The 24757-nt window shown below is 35.2% G+C and overlaps 1 protein-coding gene across 1 annotated transcript in view; it reads left to right on the plus strand.

The window, feature by feature from the left end:
• Positions 1 to 292: 292 nt before the first annotated feature.
• Positions 293 to 24757, plus strand: part of LOC149801891 (uncharacterized) — an 83626-nt gene continuing 59161 nt past the window's right edge. The window contains exons 1-3 of the mRNA XM_089956270.1: positions 293 to 350; positions 6708 to 6869; positions 15752 to 15797. Of these exons, the coding sequence (XP_089812396.1) occupies positions 15753 to 15797 (45 nt within the window). The 5' untranslated portion in view covers positions 293 to 350; positions 6708 to 6869; position 15752. The remainder of the gene's footprint in view (positions 351 to 6707; positions 6870 to 15751; positions 15798 to 24757) is intronic.

Here is a 24757-nt window from a genome sequence, read left to right on the forward strand (position 1 = left end):
TACATACCTTTGAGGGCAACATGCACACATAAAAAAAAAAAAAAAAAAAAAAAAAATTTGGGGGGGGATATATTTACTGGACGTTTTTGCAGGGAAACATTGGCAAAATGTGCGATTTTTTATGTAAGCTAATACGCCTACATATTTACGTGAATATATTTGTACTGCAGAAAAAGCCTAATTTATCCGAATGCTTTCGACCGTAATATTGTCCCAGAAATTTACCTACATTGTGCCTCTTTCTGATGGACCAATGGTTGGTCCTTACACATCACCTTATCCAATCGTTGGTAAACATACATCACCTTATGCAACATGGACGACAGACGAATAAGAGAATTGTAGTAATGGTGAGAACGCAGTTTTCTACTGGTTTAAATTTGTTTCTTGAGATATTTTAATTGTTGCAGGTAGAAACTTTTTACGTGTATAAGGTACATGGGATGTCATTGGTATTTGCTTGCACCAGAAGTATGGTTGTCGGTTTTGTCAATGTCATTGAATCCTTGTCGTGCGCTCGTTCGTCCGCGGGTTTGTTATCAAACCATTACTTCCTTGTTGCTTGGATATATTGAGGTTAAGTTTGAGGTATGAAAAACTGTATATTTGTTTTATGTGAAGTTGTTAAAGTTTTCAAGGTGATGAACATTTTTAATATGCCATATTGAGTCTAACTAGAGTAAAAATCATGCAGGTCATGTGTTGGCATTCACGTAGTCCAACAACGTACGACGTTATTACTTTATATTTTTGATTTAGTGTTATGTCTTACTGCCTCACGTATGTTTAAATCAACATCACTTTAATTTGTGGAAAAGCTTCAGTATGTGCTGCCAAGTGTGGGATATTTTTGAAAAGTTGAATGCTTGTTCCGATGTCATTCGACATTGGAACACTCTACACAAGGCTGTTACTTAGGCAGTAAGACGTGACATCAAAGCATAAATAACACGTGATAACGTCTAACGTTGTAGGACTACGCATTTACTCATCTTAAGTATAAATTGTTGTTTTAAAATTTAATACTAATTTTGTTTAATCAAAGCCTGTTCAATCTTAATTATTGAATACTTAGCACCTTAACTGTCATCAAGAAACGTCCAGACAAAAAATTAATCTACCACTGTAGGCTTTTACAGTGGTGGCCAGGTACTAAACTAGGCCAAGAAAAGATCACATCAAGTCTAATTGTCACAATATAGGGTCGTACATATTTGTTTATCAGCATGTGTAATTTACAATTGTACATCACAGCATGCAAAAATCAGTATGGATTGTACTGGATCACACATTTAGGTTGATCTCGTCAAAATTGTCTTCATGCTTTAACATTAATTTTTATGTAGGCACTTCTTAGGGTGTGTAAATAATTACCTTCTAAAGGAATATGGATATATCATGGGTCTAAATAAAGTAAATAATTGCCAGGTAAAGGTATGTAGAATCAGATTTAAAAAAATGACTTTCATTACTGAAAAAGTCAGTGTTAAATGCTTACATGACTAAAGATGCCAACAGGTACTTGGGTACTCACCTGTTAATAATAACCTGGGTAATAAAATGAACAACCAGGTACCCATTAAAAAAATAAGTATTCTGAGTTCAGATCGAGACGCCAAAATAATGATTACAGATTTAGGCTTGTATCATGTGCACATTTATTCATCATCACAGGGACTTGTATGGCTACTTACAGTTTAATTCTCATACATGTACTATATAATAATGCAGTACCTTTCATCGACAATGATAGTAAGTACTGATTAAGAAATATTTGATGCAGTTTAAATACATACTACAATTCAAATAAAGTACAATATAAATGTCTGGTTAATTAATGCCATTTTTGTCTCAAGTTTGTGGCCCTGGAGCAAGTTTTAGTTGTTCAGGTCAGGGCAGCTTTTCACATGTTTGTTTACAGGACTCTTTTTTTAATTATTTTTTATTAGCATGAAACCTAAGAAAGATATTTTCAACATGGCAAAGACAACACAAAAACTTTTAATTACTGTAACGTGCACTTCTTGTACCATGTTAGGAAATTAACAAAATGGACAACTATACAGAATGAAATTTTTCACTGAAATATTTAAGTATAAGGGAAATCTTTGTTATTTAATCACACTGAAAAAAATCTAATAAAAATTGACCATTTGTGTAAAACAATATGGTAATATTTACATTAATTTTACTTGAAATAGTTCCAAGAAAAAAAGATAGGATTCTTGAATGTGAAACCACTTGTCATAGATTCATTCTATTTTGATATTACATACGTAGTGGACCAGTCTAAATTGAAAATAAATGGCACCAGATATTTAAAAAAATTGGGCTGTATCAATGTGACAATCAGATGTTATATGACTGAAAAATGTTTGAGGAGAGGGATTTTGTTAAATTTAAAAACATGTTGCACCAGACCATCACTAAGCAAACCATGGCAGGTTGAGGATACTATAACAGTTATCATTTGTGGACTTACAACCATTTGCTAAAGTTACTGTAGACATGTAGACTAGTTAAAATGAGTGTTAGGCATAAATAATTTATCTATTTCTTTTGTGTGTATATTCTTGTATTAAGTACTACTCCACATGGATTTAGCCAATTTGTGACAAAAATTTGAAGATCCGGATAAGCAGCAATAGGCTCTACATGGCAGCCAGTATTAATGGTGGAGGAAGAACCCAGGAAAATCCCGGAAAGAACCACCAACCTACGAGAAGCTACTGGCAAGCTTTCTCACATACCCACATTGGCCGAAGAATAAGTAGTGAGTATTTTTCCAAGACTATTAATGTAATAGGCAATGAAAATTGAAAAAGATGGGATAGTTATTACTTTATTGACAACGAGCAATACAGACATAATATTACAAAATAAAACATTGCATGACTGTTTTGCACTACTTCCATGGTCTTTGCATTGCACATCACCGTTAGTGCATAGGATTAACTGTTGTCACCTGAAATAAATGCATTATCAAATGTAAAATATCTACTTTCCTACAGTCTCTCTTTTTTTAAACGAAACATAGGTATTAAGCAAATCTATATCATGTATAGTATTTTCAAAATAATAGTTTTGTAAGAAACTTTATTTAGATAATGACATTTTAATACTAAAACCCTATGATCGTACTTTGCAATGTAAGATAAGTTATGTATAATGCGACCGTCAATTTCACTTACAAAAATGGTACTAACAGCTGCCTTGCTTGGTGCTCAGCATTAAAAGGTTAGTGTTAGGACTGGTTTGCCTGGTGTCAGGATAATGTGACTGGGTGGGACATAATGTTATATATCTGTGGTATGATGCCCCAGTGCTAGACATCACTTTAAACTGTCACACTGCAGACATCATAGCGATATGACTGAAAAATTGTTAAAGTTATGTTAAAAATCCAAATCACACACACACACAATATTGGGCATAGTTTACTTGTCAATCAAATGCTAGTACTTTCAATAATTGTAGAAGAGGCGGTTTCTTGAAATAATCGGCAGTTTTAATAATAGGCTATATGCGGTATCGACATAATCGGCAAAAAGTGACATTGGTACAGCTTTATATTAAATGCCATCATGTATTCACTTTATGGCATGTTGTTCATAGACTGGAAAACTGCACCTCCAACCACATGGAAACTTTAAAATCATCTACCTTACAAAGAACCTTTTAATAGCTGGATTAAGCCAAAATTAATCAGGGCTGTAATGAAGAATGCTGTGCTCCTTCAAGCAAGATATAAAAATATATTGTTTTTCATTGGCTATTTAGCTCGCGCATGAGCAGAAGGGTAAAAGTTGAGTTCTTTTCTTTTTTTTTTGATTAATGGACCCATCATTTTTGTATTGAGACTACTCTTTATTCCAAATGCACATCTTATCTTACATTTTGCAAAGGTTCATCTGTCTGTTTGCAGTTCATACCAGTCTGCCTTAGATCTGAGACCAAAAAGTCTAAAATCCAGACACAAAATCAGATTCCGATCACAGGCAAAGTTTGGGTGGGAAAAAAATTGTGTCCAAAAAATGTGGTTTTTCCCTCTGTATTTTGTAGTGCAACTAGAACTTTCAGATTATTTGGTATCATTGTAGAGCTACATCTGTCTACCTTTCTATAATACCACCCACTTTAGTGTATCATGCATGACCTTGACACTACAGAGCTCGGCAGTAGGCTACTACCTCCTGCCATGTAAACTCATCACCAGGGGTTAATCTGTTACCAAGGATTTGTGAATTTTTTTACAAATCGTCAAGGAATGTCTAAATTTGTAATTTATGTGCAATGTTGATGCACAAGTGATTAAATATGCAAGGTTTATTCAAATCTGGTGATGTCATCAAAATGCACCCATTAACGCATAAACCCCAGCAGGTTTTTGTCATTTTTGTCTGAAATTCGAGTGGGAAACACATTTTGAAAGCTATTTCTGAAATAATCCTAAGAAAGCTAACATAATACCTAAATGTGTTATAAACATCATTTTTCATTGGCTATTTAGCTCGCGCATGAGCAGAAGGGTAAAAGTTTGATTTTTTTATTAAAAATTGTTGTTGCCAAACAGACCCATTATTTTTGTATTGAGACCACTCTTTATTCCAAATACCCATCTTATGCTACTTTTTGCATTATGTGTTAATAAAATTGCAGTAGAACCTGTCTTGAAAGACTAACTCGTTTTCCAAAAAATTCTGGTCTCTTAAGACAGGTGGTCTTTAATGACAAGTTATAACAATATTATCAATATATCTGCTTTGACGAGTTGGTTTCAAGATGGGTGGTCTCATGACGGGACATAACAGTATATAAGGCCCAAAAAATATGAGTGTTTCCTATTGTAGGTATATAGGTTATTTTGGTGTATATAATGTAGTAAGTGCTTGAAGTACTGGGCTAAGCAAGCCTAATCAATTTTTTTCTTTATTTCTGTAACCATGTGGAGAACAAATGTTAGGGTCGGCATTAAAAAGGCCAGGTATGGTCGCCTGACCAGAAAACATTTATTTTGCTTACTTGATAAATCAGTACTTTGAGAAAGGTGGTCTCTCATAGCAGTGGTCTTTGAAGACAGGTTTTACTGTACCAGCCTATGTACAACTATATACATGCATTATAATGTGCATGCTTGTGTACTTTTATGTAAGTGTGGATGTATGGTATGACAGTATCATCTTGCTTCATTAAAAGTTAAGGATAGGTAAAGCCAGGGCCACATACTGTCTTGTTAATAGAATATTGGAACATTTTCAGATGTACTGTAATATGTGGCATGTTTGTTCATCAGTCTGTGTCTATCTATCCATCGATGTGTCAGTTTTCCTAGTCCTCTAAGTTCTCTCTAATCTGAGTAACAGTGATTATTTTAGGTACAGTATTTTTAAGTTCTGTCTAATCTGAGTAACAGTGATTATTTTAGGTACAGTATTTTTAAGTTCTCTCTAATCTGAGTAACAGTGATTATTTTTGGTACAGTATTTTTAAGTTCTCTCTAATCTGAGTAACAGTGATTATTTTAGGTACAGTATTTTTAAGTTCTCTCTAATCTGAGTAATGGTGATTATTTTAGGTACAGTATTTTTAAGTTCTCTCTAATCTGAGTAATGGTGATTATTTTAGGTACAGTATTTTTAAGTTCTCTCTAATCTGAATAACAGTGATTATTTTAGGTACAGTACTTTTAAGTTCTCTCTAATCTGAGTAACAGTAATTATTTTTGGTACAGTATTTTTAATGGTAAGTGGATGACAGTGAAGGTTTTAGGTTGAGGATGCAGTCCTCAAGGTAAGAGAGTGTTGATAGTTGTATGAACACTGCCTTGTAACTTCAACTATTATTGGCACTGATGGAGCCATAGTTGAACATATTTTGTACAGTCGACTGATGATTATCATGCCACTGATTATCTTGTTCCTTCATAAGAATCCCACCGTGACCAATTTACATTAGTAATTGATTAAAAATTAATTTTTGGGATGGCTGAATTTACAGGCAAATCATTGTCCTTAGATAGGCCTGATAATTGGCATTTACTTACGTACAAAGGATGCATAGATGAAAAGTACAGTTTATAATTTTGAAAATTGCATTGGGGCTGAGTGGGTCAAAAAGAAAGTGTAGATATTTGCAAGGGTTCCATCTTTGATATTGTACATGTGACACAGAGTTCATAAAAATCTGGTTGTGTACAACCAGTGGGGACCGTACTTTTTTGGGTAGACATTGATATTGATTGCGTATAATAACATTTTCATTTTGTCATTTAAGGCTCTTAGATTTAATTAAACTTTGTTTCATAATTATAAGGTCATTGATATTGTTTATTTTATTTATTGTTTATTGGTAAATGAATGTAGTTCAATTTTAAATAGAAATGGTCTTCAGCTCATTTGCACTTGGCTTCCAAAGCATACTGTGAAAGGTAATTATTGATTAGATTAGAGGTATTCCAAATGATAATAGGTTTTTTCTGTGGCAACATCAGAGTGGGCGATAACTGAGCTCTGATGGCAATTAGAGTTCAATAAGTACAGTACATGTATTTGTTGTGTGTAGATGAAGATATATCTCAACTGCTATAAAGTGAAGGAGGTTACTTTTCATTTGTGTTTGAAGGAGTCTCCAGAGTAAAATAACATCAATCCTACAAGTACACGTAATTTTAGCCCAGAAAATTAGAATGTTCCAACTTTCTCTTTCAGGAATACCCAGTGTCTTCCAACCACTTCTGGGTATAATGGCGTGGTGACAGGGTTGTATTTTGAGCCTGTCACACCAAGTACTGTTGAGAGTGCTGGATCACTTCAACATCCACTAACAGCTGCAGGCAGCTTTAATCACAAGCATGTACCTTCTAGGCTGAGGTAAATTTTGTGAAACCCTTCTGTTGCATGTTTTCTTTCCTTATCAGTCTTAAGTCAGAATTGGGGTAGAAGGGTTGCCAGTAAAGTGACGTGATATTGTTATAGGGTTTAATGCTATTTTTCAGCACAAGATAGCCTATACATGGCAGCCATTATGAATGGTGGAGGAATAACCCAGGAAAACCCTGGAAAGAACCACTGATCCACGAGAAGCTACCAGCAAGCTTTACCACATACCCACATTGGTTGAGCCCAAGACTCAAACCCATTCAGACCAGTGAGATGGCATTGATCTGTAATGGTGAGCGCTTTAGACCACTCTGTCACTTGGGACACTGCCAGTAAAAGTGAAGTGATGTTGTCAATCATGATGTCATGTTTTTGTTTTAGCCACATAAAAAATGATAAAATTATGTAATGTGTATTACCTATTTGGCTTTGTCACTAGTTCTAGTAGGTTTTATTGTTGCTGGTCTGGTTGTACTGGCCATTGGCATTGACATGGTCCTATACAACTAAATATGAGCTAATACAGCTTACTGATGACATGGTTGTACTAGCCATTGGCATTCATTTGGTTTTCTACAAATAAGTATGGGCTAATACAACCGACTGGGGACCTGCTTGTACTTGGCATTGGCTTGGTCCTATCCAGCTAGATATTGGCTAAAACAACTGACTGAGGACCTGGTTGTACTAGCTATTGGCAATGATTTGGTTTCTACAACTAGGTAGGGGCTAATAGAACTGACTGAGGACCTAAGCCAATGCTGATGGTAAAACATGCAAATGGATTCTGTTATATTTTTATGTATAAACTTTGCATAATTTCACAAAATTTAACATTATTATTCAGTGTGAGTGCATAATTCAAGCATTGTATGACCTGTGCAATAAATTGACAACAGAAATGCACAGGTGCACAAATCACCAAATTTTACAATGGACAGCAGTGACGCATGAGAACTCGTACAAATTAGTTTAAAGTCATGCATATAAAAATGCACTCTAATGAGATACACTGAGTATAATTTTCTTTAAAATGTAATTAAAAAGGATATGTATTTGACCAGAATACCTCTGTCCATTCCAAAATATATGGATGTAGGTAAAAACAAAAGGATGCTTGGAAATCCTGGTAATTATTTATAACATAAACATGTACTAGAGGTGTTCTATAATTGATGCCCGTCCCTTTCATTTGCACATGTATGAATCCATGTCCTGAAGGTGAGATAGTAAATTGTAGTTAAGCATATCTGGGCAGAAAAATAGGTGGGTTCTCCATTGGATTTTGAAAGTTGCAGTCCAGGATTTATTCCAGTGAAAAAGTTGCAGTCCCAGTCCAAATATAGGGAGTCCCTGTAACATTTTTTTCTCGCTCCATGCAGCCATTTAGAACATTGCGTGTATTATTGTGTAACCAATAATTAACATCAGATTGCTAATGTTCATTCATTGTGAAATGCATAGTATTCTAATAAACAAAAATAAAAATTAAGACAGCTGGGAACTGTGATTGATCCTAATTGTGGATGTTTGTTATGTTAGAGCTATAATAATTCTCAATGCCTTTACCTTGTTATTTAATTTTGTTTGCAGGTAGAAGAAATTGGTGAAGAGATTAGACTTTCTTTTTAATAATAATTTATTTAATTAGTTGATTTACATTTTTGTAACAAAGGTTTCCACAGCAGCTTTAGGATTAAAATCCTCAAGTACAGGACCTGGTGTTTCATGGGTCGCCATTGAATTTTTGCTTCCACAGTTGCAATAACCTGTGCGAAAACCTGATAATGTTTAATTGGTGTTGTTTGGTCTTTGGGATTGTCATTTTATATATTTTGATTCATTCCATAAATCTCTCAGACTCTTTAGTGTTCTATTCTCTATATCAAAACTAGATGCATGTCCAAATTTAGTCTTATGAGAATAGTACTCATCTGCTGCCTTGTGCATGACATCAAAGAAATTATATAAAATTGCCATAAGAATAGTAAACATATGGTAATCACTTGAAAACGAAAGTATATCTGAATTTTTGACACTGAAAAACAGCTGATTTTTTATGAGTAACATGGGACTTCATATTTCTCCAATAAACAATATGTCTCTTAATCTCGTCCCTGTTGAGTATATGATAAAATGCAAGTGTTCCAAATTTTTTTTGTGATAAAATACAGGTGTTCCAAGTTTTATGTAAGGATTTATAATATGATGCTTAAAACTGTGCCGAGTAATGCTTATTAAAGATAGGTTTCAGAGCACACATGATTGTAAAAAAAAAAAAATATTTACAGGCACAGAAAATCCATTAACATGTCAGACTCTACTTGTCTGCTTATATCCAACTTATGTGGCTTCACCTAATCCCTTTACAATTTCTTAACTTTGATAACTTACACATTACATGTTTGATAATTGATTTGTATAAACATTTATTAAAAGAGAAAATCAATGACAGAAATACCTGTACCAAGGACTGTGGTGTTGGAATTTGTACTTGTCCAACAGTGAAAAGTATGCATACTTTTATGAAGATTTTGGCTTACCTTAGAATTCTGATTACTCATTATTTTCAACTTTTCAAGTCATTGGTGGCAGAAATACACGAATTGAATGGCCCAATGAAGACAGTGATGCATTTTTAACTTTCTTCTTTGATGATTATTGTTCTCCAATGATGTAAGAGGCTGGGTTAAATAAACTTCCAAAGGTCCAGAAATCTATTGTCTTGGACTTCAACTCATCTGATTTCCAAGCTGCTTCCTCCAATATTTCAAAGAAAGAGTCTGAAAAATATAGTCTGATAGTGTGCGTGAGGAGGACAGTGTATTTTACAGCCTTTGAAAATATTTCCATTGCTAGGTACTCTTCTCTGGAAAATACAGCATGCAAATAGGTTTGATGCGTTTGTATCTCTTAACTCATTCGGCCTCAGAGGTTTTTGTCGTTTTCGCCTGAAATACGCGTAGCAAAGACATTTGAGGTGCTATTTCTGAATACATCATAATACATCAGCTTTCAACAGATTTTCCATGAGACTAATGCCTAGTTGTATTAGAAACATCATTTTCCATTGGTTATTGTGCTTGCGCATGAGCAGAAGGGTAAAAGGTGGATTTTTAAAAAAGAATTATTTGGTGCTTAATGGACCCATCATTTTTGTATGGAGACCGCTCTTTATTCCAAATGCCTACTTGTCTATGTGCTGTCTGAGGCCAAAGGTCTAAAATCTGGACACAAAATTGCATTCCGACGAGCAAATTTTGGGTGGGAAAAGAAACGGGTCCAAAAATTGAGGTTTTTTCCTCTGTATTTTGTAGTGCAACTAGAACTTCCAGATTATTTGGTATCATTTTAGAGCTATATCTGTCTGCTTTTTTGTAATACCACCCACGCTGGTGTGTCTTAAATGACCTTGATGCTGCAGAGCTCAGAAATAGGGTACAGCCTCATCACGCCTACAGGCAGGATTGGGGGGCCGAATAATTTAAGACTTTTAACAGTGCCACATTGATAGTTGCCACCTGTGAGGCATGAAGCTCTGGAGAAGAATTTGTACAAGTTTGTGCTGAGGTTATACAGGCTGACATAGACTACAAATTCAAGAAAGTGAATGATAGATGAAAGTACAAACATACTTGTATCTGCACAAAAAAAAACAACTTGTTTATGGCAAAGCCGTCAGTGACATTTTAGCTGCAGAAACATAGTTTTGGTTATCTTGAAGTAAAGGAAGTTAATGCAACAGTAGAGACGTTGTTTGTTTTGTTATTTCAATTTGTGAAAGATAGAAGTGTGATTGCCCTTGGGAGTAATAAAGCATCAATAATTGGCACAGCAACAAGAATTAAACAGATGAACCAGTGCTCTTTTGCTGTTCATTGTTTGGCAGACAGAACTTGATTTGTGTTCAGCCAAAGTTGCTGATTGACCTAAAAGTAATATTTCAGGAAGTTCTGAAAGACTTGTTTCCTATTCTCAGTTAATCTTCGAGGACTTTGGAATTGAAGAAAATACAAGATGTTCTTAATTGACCCTAACACAGACCTGCCAACTCTTATGATTTTGCTGTAAGTCTTACAAAAATTACCCTTAAAATACATGTATGAACTTACAGCATACTAGCAACAAAGAAGAAAAAAATATGGTTGTCAAAAAATCCAGATAATTGGTTCATCCGTGGTTTGTTAAGATTCAGGTTTCATCTTAGAATTAGTGAAATTAGTTAGGGAACCATACTAACTTTACCGCAGCACCTCAGATGCTTACAACTGCACCTATTTGTTCATGAGAAGATTCTGCATGATCAAACTGTTGATTATAGATTTTTTTTAAAATGGCGTCCAGAAAGCGATGCATGTTTAATATGAAAAGGAAAATAAGCTTTTAGAAAAGTGTTAATAATTAACACGGAAGAATTAAAAGGAGTATTCAGATTCTTGTGAATAAAAGCTGGAAAGGACTCGTTTATTTTTATTGGACATCACGTGCCAATTTGAGTATGTCTCGTGGCGGGAGATATGATTGCCATCGTCGTGTGAAATGGAAAAGAATTTCCAAGAATTATGTCAAGTTGAGAGATAGCAACAAGCCATTGAGCTGAATAGGGTTTGGGACTAGAGTTTGTGCAACTGTACTAGTGGTAAATGAAGTCAGTGTGTACTTTACAAACTTTTCAGTTGATCATAATGTTTATCGTTGATGCGTCAATTTTTTAATTATGTTTTCCAGCTTTACAGTAGCATATATTGATATTTTGTTGCACCTTACTGAAAACTGGTCAGTCTTGCGGAAAAAAATCAGCAGCCTTACTGAGATGGACTCGGGGTTGGCAGGTCTGCTAACATGTAATGATAGAAGTTCATGAAATAATGTGGATAGTTTTTTATACTGCTTTAGAAGCTGTTTTCTAACCTTTGAAACCACCAGTCACTTATTTGAGAAGCACAAAAGTAATAGCAAGAAATGTGGCAAACTTGTTACAATCCACCTGCTACGATTTTGTTCTGGTACTGTATCTGCTCATGAGCTTGGTTCCGTCACTTGCTGCATTAAATATGTTGTTTTTTTTCAAAAGAGGAAACTTGACATTGCGGCTGTTCATCCAGCACTTGATGGATTTATTGCATTTGCTGACGTGGCTTAGTCTGTAAAGGACATTTATCAGCAAGAAATACAGAACAAATTAAAAACTGAGAAGAACAAGAGTGGAAATGTTACCATCATCGTGCAGGTTATTGAACTTGGTACAATGTAAAAGGATATAAATTCTGTAAAATAAGAATTGGAAATTTGAATGGGTTTCATTGAATGCTTTAAACATCAAATAAAATGGAGATTTCATCAGTTGCAACAAGTTTATGAGTACTTAAACTCAGAGGCTTCTCTTTTCTGAGCAAAGATGAACGCATGTTATGGCTTTGATGGATCTAAACCCTGTACTGCATTATGGAACAGATAAGAAATCTTGTGTAGTAGTCAGAAAAGCACTGATTAAAGAAAGTGAAACTTTGGCAGAATGCGTGTTAGTGAAAAATCTTATTTTGGAACAGAGATCTCAAAGACAACACCTATTATCTGTGGAAAATTTGATATTTAAGTGTTAAATAATGAGCTATGGCAATTTCTCCCCCTGCTTCTTTTTTTTTTTACTCTGCCCTTGTTCTGGTGACAAGGGAGACCCACCCACTTTCAATTAAGTCCCGGAAGCATCTCTTCAACAACATGAACTTGACACCTTTATCTTTGCTTTTGCAAGTTTTTGGTTGGCCCATGGTCTCATGATCGGAGTAATAATGCGACACACTTATTTAATTAATTTTGTGTAGTATTTTTGCAAAGACTTTTAGCATAATATAATTAGTATTGATGCTTGAATTGCCTGTTGGAGAAATTGTATCTAAGACACAACTTTGAAAAATACTAATAAATGCTTAAAACTACCTGAATATTCACTTTAATCATTATTGTATTGTAAATCAGTGGGAATTGACACCTTTGAATAAAATTAATAATAGTGCAGCTGCTATATATCCATAGGTTAAAAAAAATAATTCTGTAGTAGCTCATCAGCTATCAGCAATCTGATTAACTTTGAACAGCAGGATAATCTTCTCAACACGACTTCTGTGTGGCATCATTATAGTTGTACTGTACAAGTGTTTGATAAGATGCTTCATTGTTCCCCATCACTGATAGAAGGCAGTTGGTCAATATTGTACACGTTAAAGTTCAGATACATTTCTCACTATTTCAGAATTCATCTTGAGATAACGCAAATCACTCGAGCTAAACTTTTATTACAAACTCAAGAGGGTATCATTAAAAAGCTTGATTATGGCATTACAAGGAAAATGCGAGACCGCTGCTTAATGGAATTCTTGTGCAGTCACATGGGAGGCCTGGTTGAACAAGACTAACAGCAGGACTCAGAGCTCCTGTTGCATAATATATTGGCAGAAAAGAGTCCATGTTGTTGCAAATTGATGATGTTCATTTTGATGAGATCATGGGAACATTGTTTTGATCCATGCTGTTCATTCTACTAAGGGGTTCAAATGAACATTGTAGATTCACATTGTTCATTCTGCATCATTGGTTCATGTTGCAACTAAAATGGTCTAATTTGTGACCATAAATTCAGAATTAGGAAATGAAATTGTGAAATGGTTGCGCCATGGCAACTTTTAGAATTATAATGTTCGGCAGTTTCTACATTATATCAACATCTTCACACTTGACAGGCTAACATCTGTGCAACAGGACTCAGAAAAGTTGTTTGTTGTCAAAATTGGCAAGGTCATGTATAACTTTACAGTGTACTCATCCCTGAGTCAAGTACACACATCCTGATTCACACTGCAAGAAGAAATCTGAGTGCATTATCTACCATAAAACTAATCCTGAGATTCAACATCGATATCACATGTCTTTATAAGTTTGACAAATGACAGAATGTCACGTTGTGATTTTTCATCTTGACAAAGTTACACTTGGAACAGGTGACCGGTATTTTCAAGACTAAAACTTTTGATATATTGTCATGCATATGAAACAAAGTATTTTTTTTAAAAAAAGATTTTTTTTGGTCAACCTAATTTAAAATAAGTATTGTAAGTTTCTCAGATTATTTCCACCAATTTTCACATAATGTATGCCATTCTAATCTATAATGTACATAATGCTGATACAATAGCAGATTGGTCAAAATTGGGTTGGGATCATGACCTGGTGACCTTTGGAATGTTTGGTTTCACGTATTTCTGAGATTTATGATTAGTAATGATACTTTTTGATGTTTTTTGCTTTCAGAAATTTCAAAGCTCAGTTGAATCACAAGGTCAGTTGACCATGACCTCTTATTGATGCCCGTCCGATGTATTTATCATTAGTAGATTTTAATTTTAATTAGACTGGCATGACACTGACCAGATGAACTTTTTTTCATTCTCCGATTTTTACCATCTCTCATATTGAGCTCATAAAAATGTGTGACAGCTTGTTGAAAAGGGAGCTTTCTTAGAATTTTACTTAGATTATTGAAAGTTCTTACTGCAAGTATGAATACCACTATGAAATCAAGGGCTGTATGTGCAACTGCAATTTGTCTGGTTGCAAACCTTGTCTCATTTAGTTTATCTAGGGGGTCCTATATTAGAATGTAATATTGTCATGGTTTTGACCCATTTTAATATCATACTTGCATTGGGTATCTGTCATTCTTGAGTAGTCGATAAACAGTGTGGCGGAGAAGTGTACATTGAGTATGAAGCTGAGTAATTACTGAAACTCTCTCATCCCATGGACAAGTGATCAGAAAGATCTATGCTGGTGTAATCGGCCTTGGTTAATGGTACGGATTCAGAAAAATTGTGTACAGATAGGAAGCGTATCTGAATATTTAAGTCAGTTAAATGCCCAGTTTATTCTTCCAGTATGTGTACCACATATGCAAGCATATTTTTTTTCCACTCCAAAGACTGACATATTTGTGCATACATTTGTGTAAGCAAACAGGTGATTTAAAAGTCCAGTTTAAATTTATTGTCTGGTGACACTTAAATTATTGATAAAACAAACTAAATAAGCTATGCATAGTAGTAGTACAGTAAACCAGTCTAACTTCTGTTGTTGCATTTGGCAGGGTGCTTGCTTGGTCATTTCTTGCATAGTCTAGCATTTAGATAGTTTCAGACAGCTGTTAATAATGTTGGGGAAAATGAGGGAGAAAATCTGAAAAGATTTTAAGTCTACTTGAAAGATTAAACAATTCTTAGGTTTCTCCAGCCATATGACAGTCCAGCATCAATTTCAGTAGTGAGATGTGTTCTTTCAAATATAATTGATACATTTGTTAAACCAGACTCTGTTGAATCGTCCAAAAAAACTCAAGATGGAAACAAAGCTTAATAAGAAACAGGTGATTTGTCGAGAGAGTCATTACCATACTTTGAAGTACCGGAATTGATTCAAGTGAAACAGAGGAAAGGCTGAGATGTATGCATTGTACCAAATAATAAGTGAAACATTTTTGGTTTGTCAAGGTTTTACCAAATATACAGAGGTCCCCGGTAACGAGAATGCATTCAAGGGTGATATGAGTACAGAGAAATTGATTTTGCTTGAGAATATAAACAAAAATCATTGGGTATTTATCAGTTTTAAATGATTATCAGTCTAAATTAAAAATATACAATTTAGTAAAAAGCTGATTTCAATCAATTTTAATTTTTGGACTTAGATACCCAGTAGGTCCAAAGGTAGTCTGGGGCAATGGATGCATATCTGCACGTGCATTATCCAGTGGCCATTGTGTATGCATCATACACAAGTAAAGATGATATTTGTAAAAACGTTTTCCACTTTTCTTCTTTCAGTATGGGTGAGAGTTCTGTCTCAGGTGCCAAAGACATGGCCGTTAATGTAAGTATTCATATGCTGCTAATTCCAGAAATTATGACTTAATGCATATTTTATTGCCAAACTGCAATCAAAACAGATCATGATCTACCATAACATAATACTCATGCAGACCAGGATCTGTGTTGTTTGTTCTACTGATGACTATTAACAAACTGCACAGACTTAAATCTGCCAGTGCATTTTGCAATGGTAGATCTGGGTCTTGCATTTTGCAGCTGGACTCAGCTAGTGAGTATATAGGGTGTTCAGGATCATTCCATACACGATCACTCATATACCATGTGACTTTATCTCACCAATGACTTTGAGTACCCCTACTTAGATTACTCTCACATCATTCCTGTGAGGTGTCATGCTGACAAACTGCAGGATATCATGGCCAATTGGCACCGTTCTTGAAATTGTGCGACATTATATAGGCTGCATGTTTACAAAAGTCCTGAACATAAGCAGATGAATGGAAATTCAAATAACTCCAGAATCACTTCTTTTATGAAGTACCTTATTTGTCGTCGTTTTTAAAACAGAAATGACACTCTTTGTAGAGAAAATGAACTCGTATGTGTCTAGAACGAATATACTTGGTAAATGGAAATATATACCAGTTTAATTCAAATCCACTGAGCATTTTTATAGATGCATATGACTGATTGATTATTTGATTAATTTCTGATATTTGCATTCATGGTTGGTGCTACGAAAGATGCACTGATGGACATAGTTGTGACATCTATAAGTTGCATCCAGTCTGTAGTCAATACATGTGGTTACCAATCAGCTGTTGCCATTATGTTCATTTGGGAACTGTTTAAAGAAATCTTGAAGAACGGCATTGTTATATTCAATAGATCAGGGTGGCAATTCAATGATGCGTCAATAACCATGGTAAATCACCACATTTTGATCATGATACTGTACTCTGTACATTTGTCCCAGATCACAGTACTATTATAAATAGAACAGACCTTTAAATAGTACTGTTTCCTATTTCTTTAATTTGTAATTATCTCACTAGCATGGTCAGTTTGCTTGTACCATTCATTTGCAGCTGACCAGTTTGTTTGCATTGACTAACTAAAATTCACTTTCATGTCCTAGAATAGAGGATCAAATTTGAAGGTTGCCATGCGGCATTAACCATTTGTCGTATATAAGTGCATCAGTACACCCTGATTTCTTGATTCCAGTCGGATCTTGATGCATCTACCACACTTGAATTTATGTGTGTGTTGGTGCCCTTAGTTAACCACTGCAGTTTACGTTTTTAGTTCATTGTGTCCATTGTGCCACCTGATAGGAATATCTTCTTCAGTAAAACAGGTTTTCTTCATTTCTGCGACAACATATCACAGTGTAATATGCGAATCTTAAATTGTCAATTAGAGATAAGAGTACATTAGAAATTACCCCAAAATGCAAATAGCTGCTGGTAGCGTTGCAGATAGAATCATGACGTCCAGACTACCAGATCAAGTTTTGGGTCAAAAATGTGTATGTCAGTGTTTATTTTCCCCGCTCAGTCATATCAGGATACTGTCAGTTGGTGGCATGCTGTTCTGTATATTGCACATTGTACAATGTAGTCAGATACGTTGAGTTGCATTTGGTAGGTGATGTGAGGGTAATGGTTTGGTTTGGAAAAAAATTCAGAGTGCTGATTCAGGACTCTTAAAGGGGAAATTCGCGCAAACTTCATATATAATTTGCTATATGTATATGGTTGGTTTTCTGAAAATTTGTACCTTTCATTCTTACTCGTTACGAAGAAATATATGAAAAACCGAACATCTCTCCCGATCTGTCTTGAATAGCACAATGCACTTCCCTCCCCCTGTAAAAATAGCGGGTGTGACGTCATTTGAGACACTGTGTACACACTGGCATTGTTGATAATTAATTATGGAGAACTTGCCTTGGGAGAACTCATCCCAAGTGTTAGGAGAAGTCGTCCCATGGTGGTCGAAGAAGTTGCCCCACTGCGCTTGGAGAAGTCACCTCAAGGATCAAATATATAGTAATTCTGAGATGTTGCCACGTGGTTGTTAAGGCTTTATTTATTGTTGTTTTTAACTTAATAACTTATTAAATCTATAAAATTTGCAACTTTTCAACTTTTCCATTTGATCAACTCCGCTTATGTACTTAACGAAAAAGAAGTGGTATCTATCCCTTTTTCTCTGTTCTTCAAATCATTAAATGCATTTTAATTGGAAAAATAGAGCAGATGTAAGCATGATGTGACATCTGCAGTCTTTTACATGAAAGGGCTCCAACCTAATAGCTAAAGTCATCCTGAGACGACTTTATGGCATGGACCTCTATAACCCAAAATCGACTGAATTCTTGCCGTCAGTAATCCGAAGGGTTATAGTATCATCTCTCTAACTGAACAATTTAATCTGATTTTTCATTGAGATTTGCTAACCATTGACGAATGATACTTGAACTCGATAAAAAGCATCATTGACGCCTACTCAGGAAATCCAGTCGCTATTGAGTTCAACATCATGGCTAATGAACAGAATTCGGACGGTTTCTGAAAGCTATCATGTACTACGCCCATCATTTAGTTTATTTCTGTTTTGTCAGTGTTCGTAATTTTATTATTTCTCACTAAAACAAACTATTTAAAGTTGAACGAGAAGCTTAAAAAAATATTTCACTACTAAATTGCCAATGCACAATAAACACGATTATGTTATTTTATTATATATAACAATACCATGATCATGCGTACTAATGGGATTTTGTTACTTTAAATGCGTATTTGAACTGCTCAACGTACTTGGGACATAATGAGAAGATCATCCTTAAAAACAAATTTAAATGTCACATTTAAATCCTGGACTAAACTGAATAACATTTCACATGATCCAAATTTGGAAGTTTGGAGAATCAGCCAGATATATGGGCTGAATCAGTCAGCGATTTATTCCGAATCAGCCTGGTCCGAGTTTGAGAGTAATTACCACATTAATGAATAATGTTACTAGAATAGATTTATCAATCAAGAAAGTTAACAGTAACATTTGTTTAAAAAATTGTATCGTGGTGTTCTGGTGTGTGTAGTTATAAGAAATCTAACGAGTTATTTGACTATTGTATTAATAATATGTCTGATAATTTGTATGTGAGTATGGTATATAAGTAAGATCCAACTACAGACTGGCAGATCTGGGTCTATGCAGATTATTAGGAGTGATCGGTAGGACAAATAACATAGACTCTGATCTACCAGCACATTTTGTAAGGGCAGATCAGGGTCTTTGTTGCTTGTACTTAAACTCGGCTTTTCATATCTAGTCCCTATTTGTTTGTCATAATGAACTTTCCAGTGTGTCCAAATCCAATAAATCAATAAGAAATAATAATTATGACAAAAGTCCATATTTGTTAGCCTGAGTCACACGACCTCTTGCAACAGTGTTCAAACTCTACTTGTAGGTTCATATTGCATATCAGTAAGTGTGCCTTTGTGTTTCTAGTGGACAACTTAAATATTTTCACTTGTGGCTTTTCACCCACTTGATGCAATATATCTGTTATTCATTTGTTTCATGCAGATATCCTCCATAATGAAGTTCTTGTTGAAAGTTAACTGGCATTTTTTGTTAAAAAGCAGGACTGATGGCAAATCAATGTGCAGTGGGTCACAGATGTCACTTCCTGACCAACAGCTATGTCTCATTTGGTTACTGTGCACTTTTACCAACATCATCAACAATCACACCGTAATGCTCACATTCTAAAGAATAAGTGTCTTTTGAATTGATACCATGAATGCCTAAATCTAACTTGTGTATATCACTACCAAAATCAGAGAGAATGAAAAGTTCTAAGAATAAATGGGGAGTAGATTTGTGGGTACTGACTTGCAAGTAATAATTGTGACCCCAGTCCATATGTATTCATGTGTCACATGACCTCTTGCACAAGAGTGCAGACATCTTCAGTCTTTTTTGTGATGTGTTGATTCATGTAGACGAGGTGTTGGCATGCTAGACTTTTTGGAAAGGCATGAAGTATGAACTGTAGTTTTGTATTGTGTATACTAAAAATGGATGATTAAATTAAAGGGATGAATATAGCTTGGAACACAGCACTGCACAATTGAGTGGACCTGGCACTGCATTTCTAAAAGATTGCCAATGCCAGATATATTGGTCTTCTATGGACAAATTTCATCAGAATGTGCTACTGTTTTTATTTCACCAAGTTTGAATTGAATTGGATGCTGTGAACTCATCACTGTGACGATATTATTTCTAAGGAAATGACATGGACACATTTGCATTTGCCTTGTGCATCTTTGGAAAACTTTGAAGTTTATTTTTATGATTGGACTGCACCAGGGGCCTAAGTGGTTAGAGCATCCACCTCAGATGTGGGAGGTTGTAGGTTCGAACCCCAGCCAAGTCATACCAAAGACGATTAAAACTGGTGCTAGTAGCTACCTCATCAGACATTTAGCATTAAGAGGTTAGTGTTAGGACTGGTCAGCCTGGTGTCTGGATAATGTGACTGGGTGGGACATGATGCTACGTGTCAGCAGCATGATGCCCCAGTGTTAGACATCACTATAAGCTACCACACAGCAGAAGTGGCGATATGACTGAAAAATTGTTTAGGCTACTTTAAAAAATCCAAGTCACACACACACACTTATGATTGCATTGGGGGATATGAGACATGATCAGATGAAATTGATCCTACTTGTCCAAATGCTTTGTTTTATTACAGTATTCAGATGCCATATATGGTCAGGTTAATGATAGTATTAGAGATCTATTGATTTTTTTTATCTTGTCCTGTTAAAAGTGCACTTTACTAAAATGCTGTTTCAAAATATCTTTCGATTACATTTTGTTGAAGGGTCCTGAGTGGTTTAAAACGCTCACCATTACAGATCACTGCCATCTCACCTGTCTGTGTAGGTTCAAGTCTCAGTCTCTGCCAATATGAGTGTGTGAGAAAGCTTGCCAGTGTCTTCCTTTGGGTCATTGGTTCTTTTCGGGTTTTCCTCGGGTTCTTCCAACACCAGTTATACTGAGCACCATGTATAGCCTATCTTGTGCTGAAGAAATGGGGTTAAACTCCACAACAACAGCAACATTTTGTTGACTCATGCTTATCTGACCTCACTAATGTGTACACCTCTTCTGGAAATTTAAATTTTCTTCTGATGCTCATCTTGTTATTTCCACCTTTAAAACTAAGTCCTGTAGACATTGTTCTTTTTGTGTATTGGGGCCCAGCTACCTGGAATGAATTGCCTCTTGAACATAGTCACAATGGCACCATGATCTCGTTCAAGAGAACTTTTTCAGGTGCAAGAACAGACTTTTAAAAAATTTCTTCACGTTAATTATTACTGTCATGCTATGTAATTCTATGATATTGTATTTTTTGTACTCTTGTTTATAATTATGTCTTTATTTGTTAACTAATATTGTAAAGTGCTTAATGCTTTTAAAGTGTATGCATTGTAGTAAGTCATTATCATGATCATTATTATTACTGCATTATTCTTAAAAGTATAACAGCATCTTGTGCATACGGAAAGTTGTTTGTTGTGGAAAAGAAATGAAAAATCATCCCTTACAGTACTAATAGTAAAGGGGCCCCGAGTGGTCTAAAGCGCTCTCCGTTACGGATCACTACTATCTCACCTCTGTCTGCATGGGTTCGAGTCTCGGATTCGGCCAATGTGGGTATGTGAGAAAGCTTGCCAGTTGCTTCTCGAGGGTCGGTGGTTTTTTCCGGGGCTTTCTCGGGTTCTTCCTCCACCATTAATACTGGCCGCCATGTATAGCCTATTGCGTGCTGAAAAATGGCATTAAACCCTACAACAACAACAACAACAACAAGAACAACTAAATAGTAATAGTAAAACTTTTAAAAAAATACAAACCTTTTGCTTATTCAGCATTTAACAAAGATGGCTTTCACAGTTTTCCTTTGCTAATACTCCTAGCAATTTGCAAATTTCATATCCCTCATTTTTTTTTATTTAACTAAAAGAAACCATTGAGGATATTGTAGTATATTTTGTTGGATTATCTTCTCTATACCTATCAATCCTTCCTTTATGGCATTGATTCTCAAACCACAGAGTTGAAATTCTCTTAACTTGATATCATGTCCATATGTACTTGTGCAAAAGGCGTTTTGGTGTTGTTTATTGGGGGGGTGTGTGTCCTTCCCTGTGTTCCCACTGAAGAGGACAAAATGTGTATTACATTCAATGACTTTCTCTGGGGTCCCACTAAAGTGGACAATGTGTATTTTGGTGACTTTCTCTGGGGTCCCTCTAAAGTGGACAAAAGGTAATGTGTGCTTAAATTTCAATTAGTTTTAAATATTTTGGAAGAATGTGTATATCTTTTATGCAAATAGCAGGAAAACATATTTGTGATAGATTTATCATTACCTCCCTTGCATCGCCATCTAGGGTGGTAGAGAGAACAGGGCCTAAAGGACTCATGGTACTAATTCAGTTCCCATAGTAAACCTATACAAACACCATGATATAAAAAATTCAGTAACTTAAAATTTTTAAGTGCTCATGATCTCAGCTTTTATGTTGAGGAAAGGATATGAGTGGTGGCAATTTCTGGACCTGCATGTGTCTGAAACATGTGCTTTCAATTCCGCACCAAAGAGTCAGGTGCTAATTTTAGTAATGAGTGTTCCAAACTCAAGACTGTTAAAGGACTGAAATTCCATCAATAAAACAATGTCTCTATATTTTTTTTCACTTACAACTAGAATAAGCTCTCAAAAGATTCTTTTTCCTAAAACATAACTTACATTATTAACCAATCCTGGTCAGCCTAACCCATATATACTCTATTTTATGTTCACCAATTTTCAGGCTGGTTCCCATTTTTCCATATCATTAGTACTGTATGTCCTAAAGTAGACAGGATGTGTATTGTAGAGGGATTTGATATTGGGAGCTACAGAAATTTCTGTACTTTGTATACAGTTGTGATATGCTTTTTCCCAGGAATTGCAGGAAAGAGTCATTAACAGGCGTACTGTTAAGGAAATCATATTAAAAGATGCTTTGATTTTCGTTTAAAAAGGTATTGAATTTCTGCCTCACTTAGAGCGATTTGTTTTATTTCATGAAAGGTGATTTAGATTAGCTAAATCATTGGAGATATCTTATCATTTATTTCTTGCTATAAAGGGAGATTAGAACTTGGTAACTTAGCCTTATCAGCAGCTGAGTAATTGAGAGATAACATTTGATCTAGTTGCATCTTACTCTTTACAGCTTCCTATTTATAGCCCTCGTTAAATTAATGCCACTTTACTTGAACAAATTCTCTGATAGGTATTTCTCCTTGATATGACTAGTGGCATGGTCTAGAACACTTATTGAAATGTTGGGGGGGGGGGTGTTTTTTTTTTTTAGAACAACAAATTATTTTAATATAATATATTATTATGATTAATATATATAGTGTGCTAAGCACTTCAAGTACTGGGATAAACTAACTCGATTAGATGCACAAATCGATTTCAGGATTTTTTTTAAAGTTTAAAATTTTTTTAACCCTGGGAGAGAAAAGTTCTAGGGTCGCAACAAAAAAAGGGATGGTCATCTGACTGGAAACACATTTTTTTGGATGCCCTATCAAAGATATTTTTAAGGAGAAATTAACTGAAGTGTAAGAGGGAAAATCAGCAGTACCATAAATACAGCATTTGAATGAAATAGATATAATGGTATGTTTTATGTTTTAATTTGGTCATCAGCAGTGCTTTTGAGCATAAAGTTTGCTATGAATAATTGCTGCTATGGTCATCACGCTTAGGTAACTCGGTCTAATATGGTTGTGGATATAACTTGAGTATCTCAATCACCAAAGCATTAGAGAATGATTTACTGCACTCAGTTCAAGCATTTTTATTATTATGAGACCATTACATGTGCATCCTGTGAATTAATGTTGTGATGAACTGTTGATTAATAATTAAAAAAAAGAAAAAGAAATTTTATTTCTAATTTATATGAATAACCACTGTGATGGTCTTAAAATACCATAAGTATTTGCTTATAAGTTGAGTCCAACTGCAAACTGCACAGACCCAGATCTTCCGTCGCATAATGCACAAGCAGATCATGGTCAGTGCAGTTTCGTTAGGAGTAATCCGTAAATCATACAAGATAGACCCTGATTTGCTGGCACATTATGCTACAGCAGATTATGATCTTTATTGTTTGCAATATTACCTGACTTATAAGCAAGTAAAGATGGTAGATACGCATGCATAATTGTGACCTTACAGTTAATGCAGACTACAGCTGGTATTGTAAGAATGGATGGTGTCAGCGAATTAAAGTTGAATTAACTTGGTCGACTGTTATCCAGGGGTCAATAGTTTACAAACAACCATGCCAGCCTGGTTGGCAGCCTTGGTGTGTCTTGGGAAAGGCACTTGGATGAAGCTGCCATTTTCTTAGCATTCTGTAGCCAATTAATAGGTACCATTACAAGCAGCAAGACCAGGGAGTTAATTATCAAGAATTGTTAATGCTTGAAGCAGCCATATGAATACGTTGTCAAAAATGTTAAACCAAATTCTTATTGTTGGTAAGGTAAACTAAGATAAAGTGGCTAAAATTAAAGACTGGAAGCTACTGATAGACATATGTCAAGCTAAAACAGGTCTGACATCTGTCAAGCTAAACAGGTCTGTATTTACTACTTTGGCTTTTTGAACCATTCTGTTGGGCAGAATAAAATATATTCCCCATCCCATCTCAGTTATTTTGGACATATACTCAACCATATTTGATTTACCATGTATGTTTGTCATTTGGTTTCATTCACACAACTGGTAACAGCAAGAATTCAGCCGTAGATTTTTGAGCCAACATATTTGGTTCCTGCATGGTTGACTTGAATCATATTAGGTAGAATGAACACCTTTGACAAGGATCTGGC

The sequence above is a fragment of the Sinohyriopsis cumingii genome, chromosome 4, assembly GCF_028554795.1.
Source record: "Sinohyriopsis cumingii isolate HCF-2022 chromosome 4, ASM2855479v2, whole genome shotgun sequence".
Taxonomy (NCBI): domain Eukaryota; kingdom Metazoa; phylum Mollusca; class Bivalvia; order Unionida; family Unionidae; genus Sinohyriopsis; species Sinohyriopsis cumingii.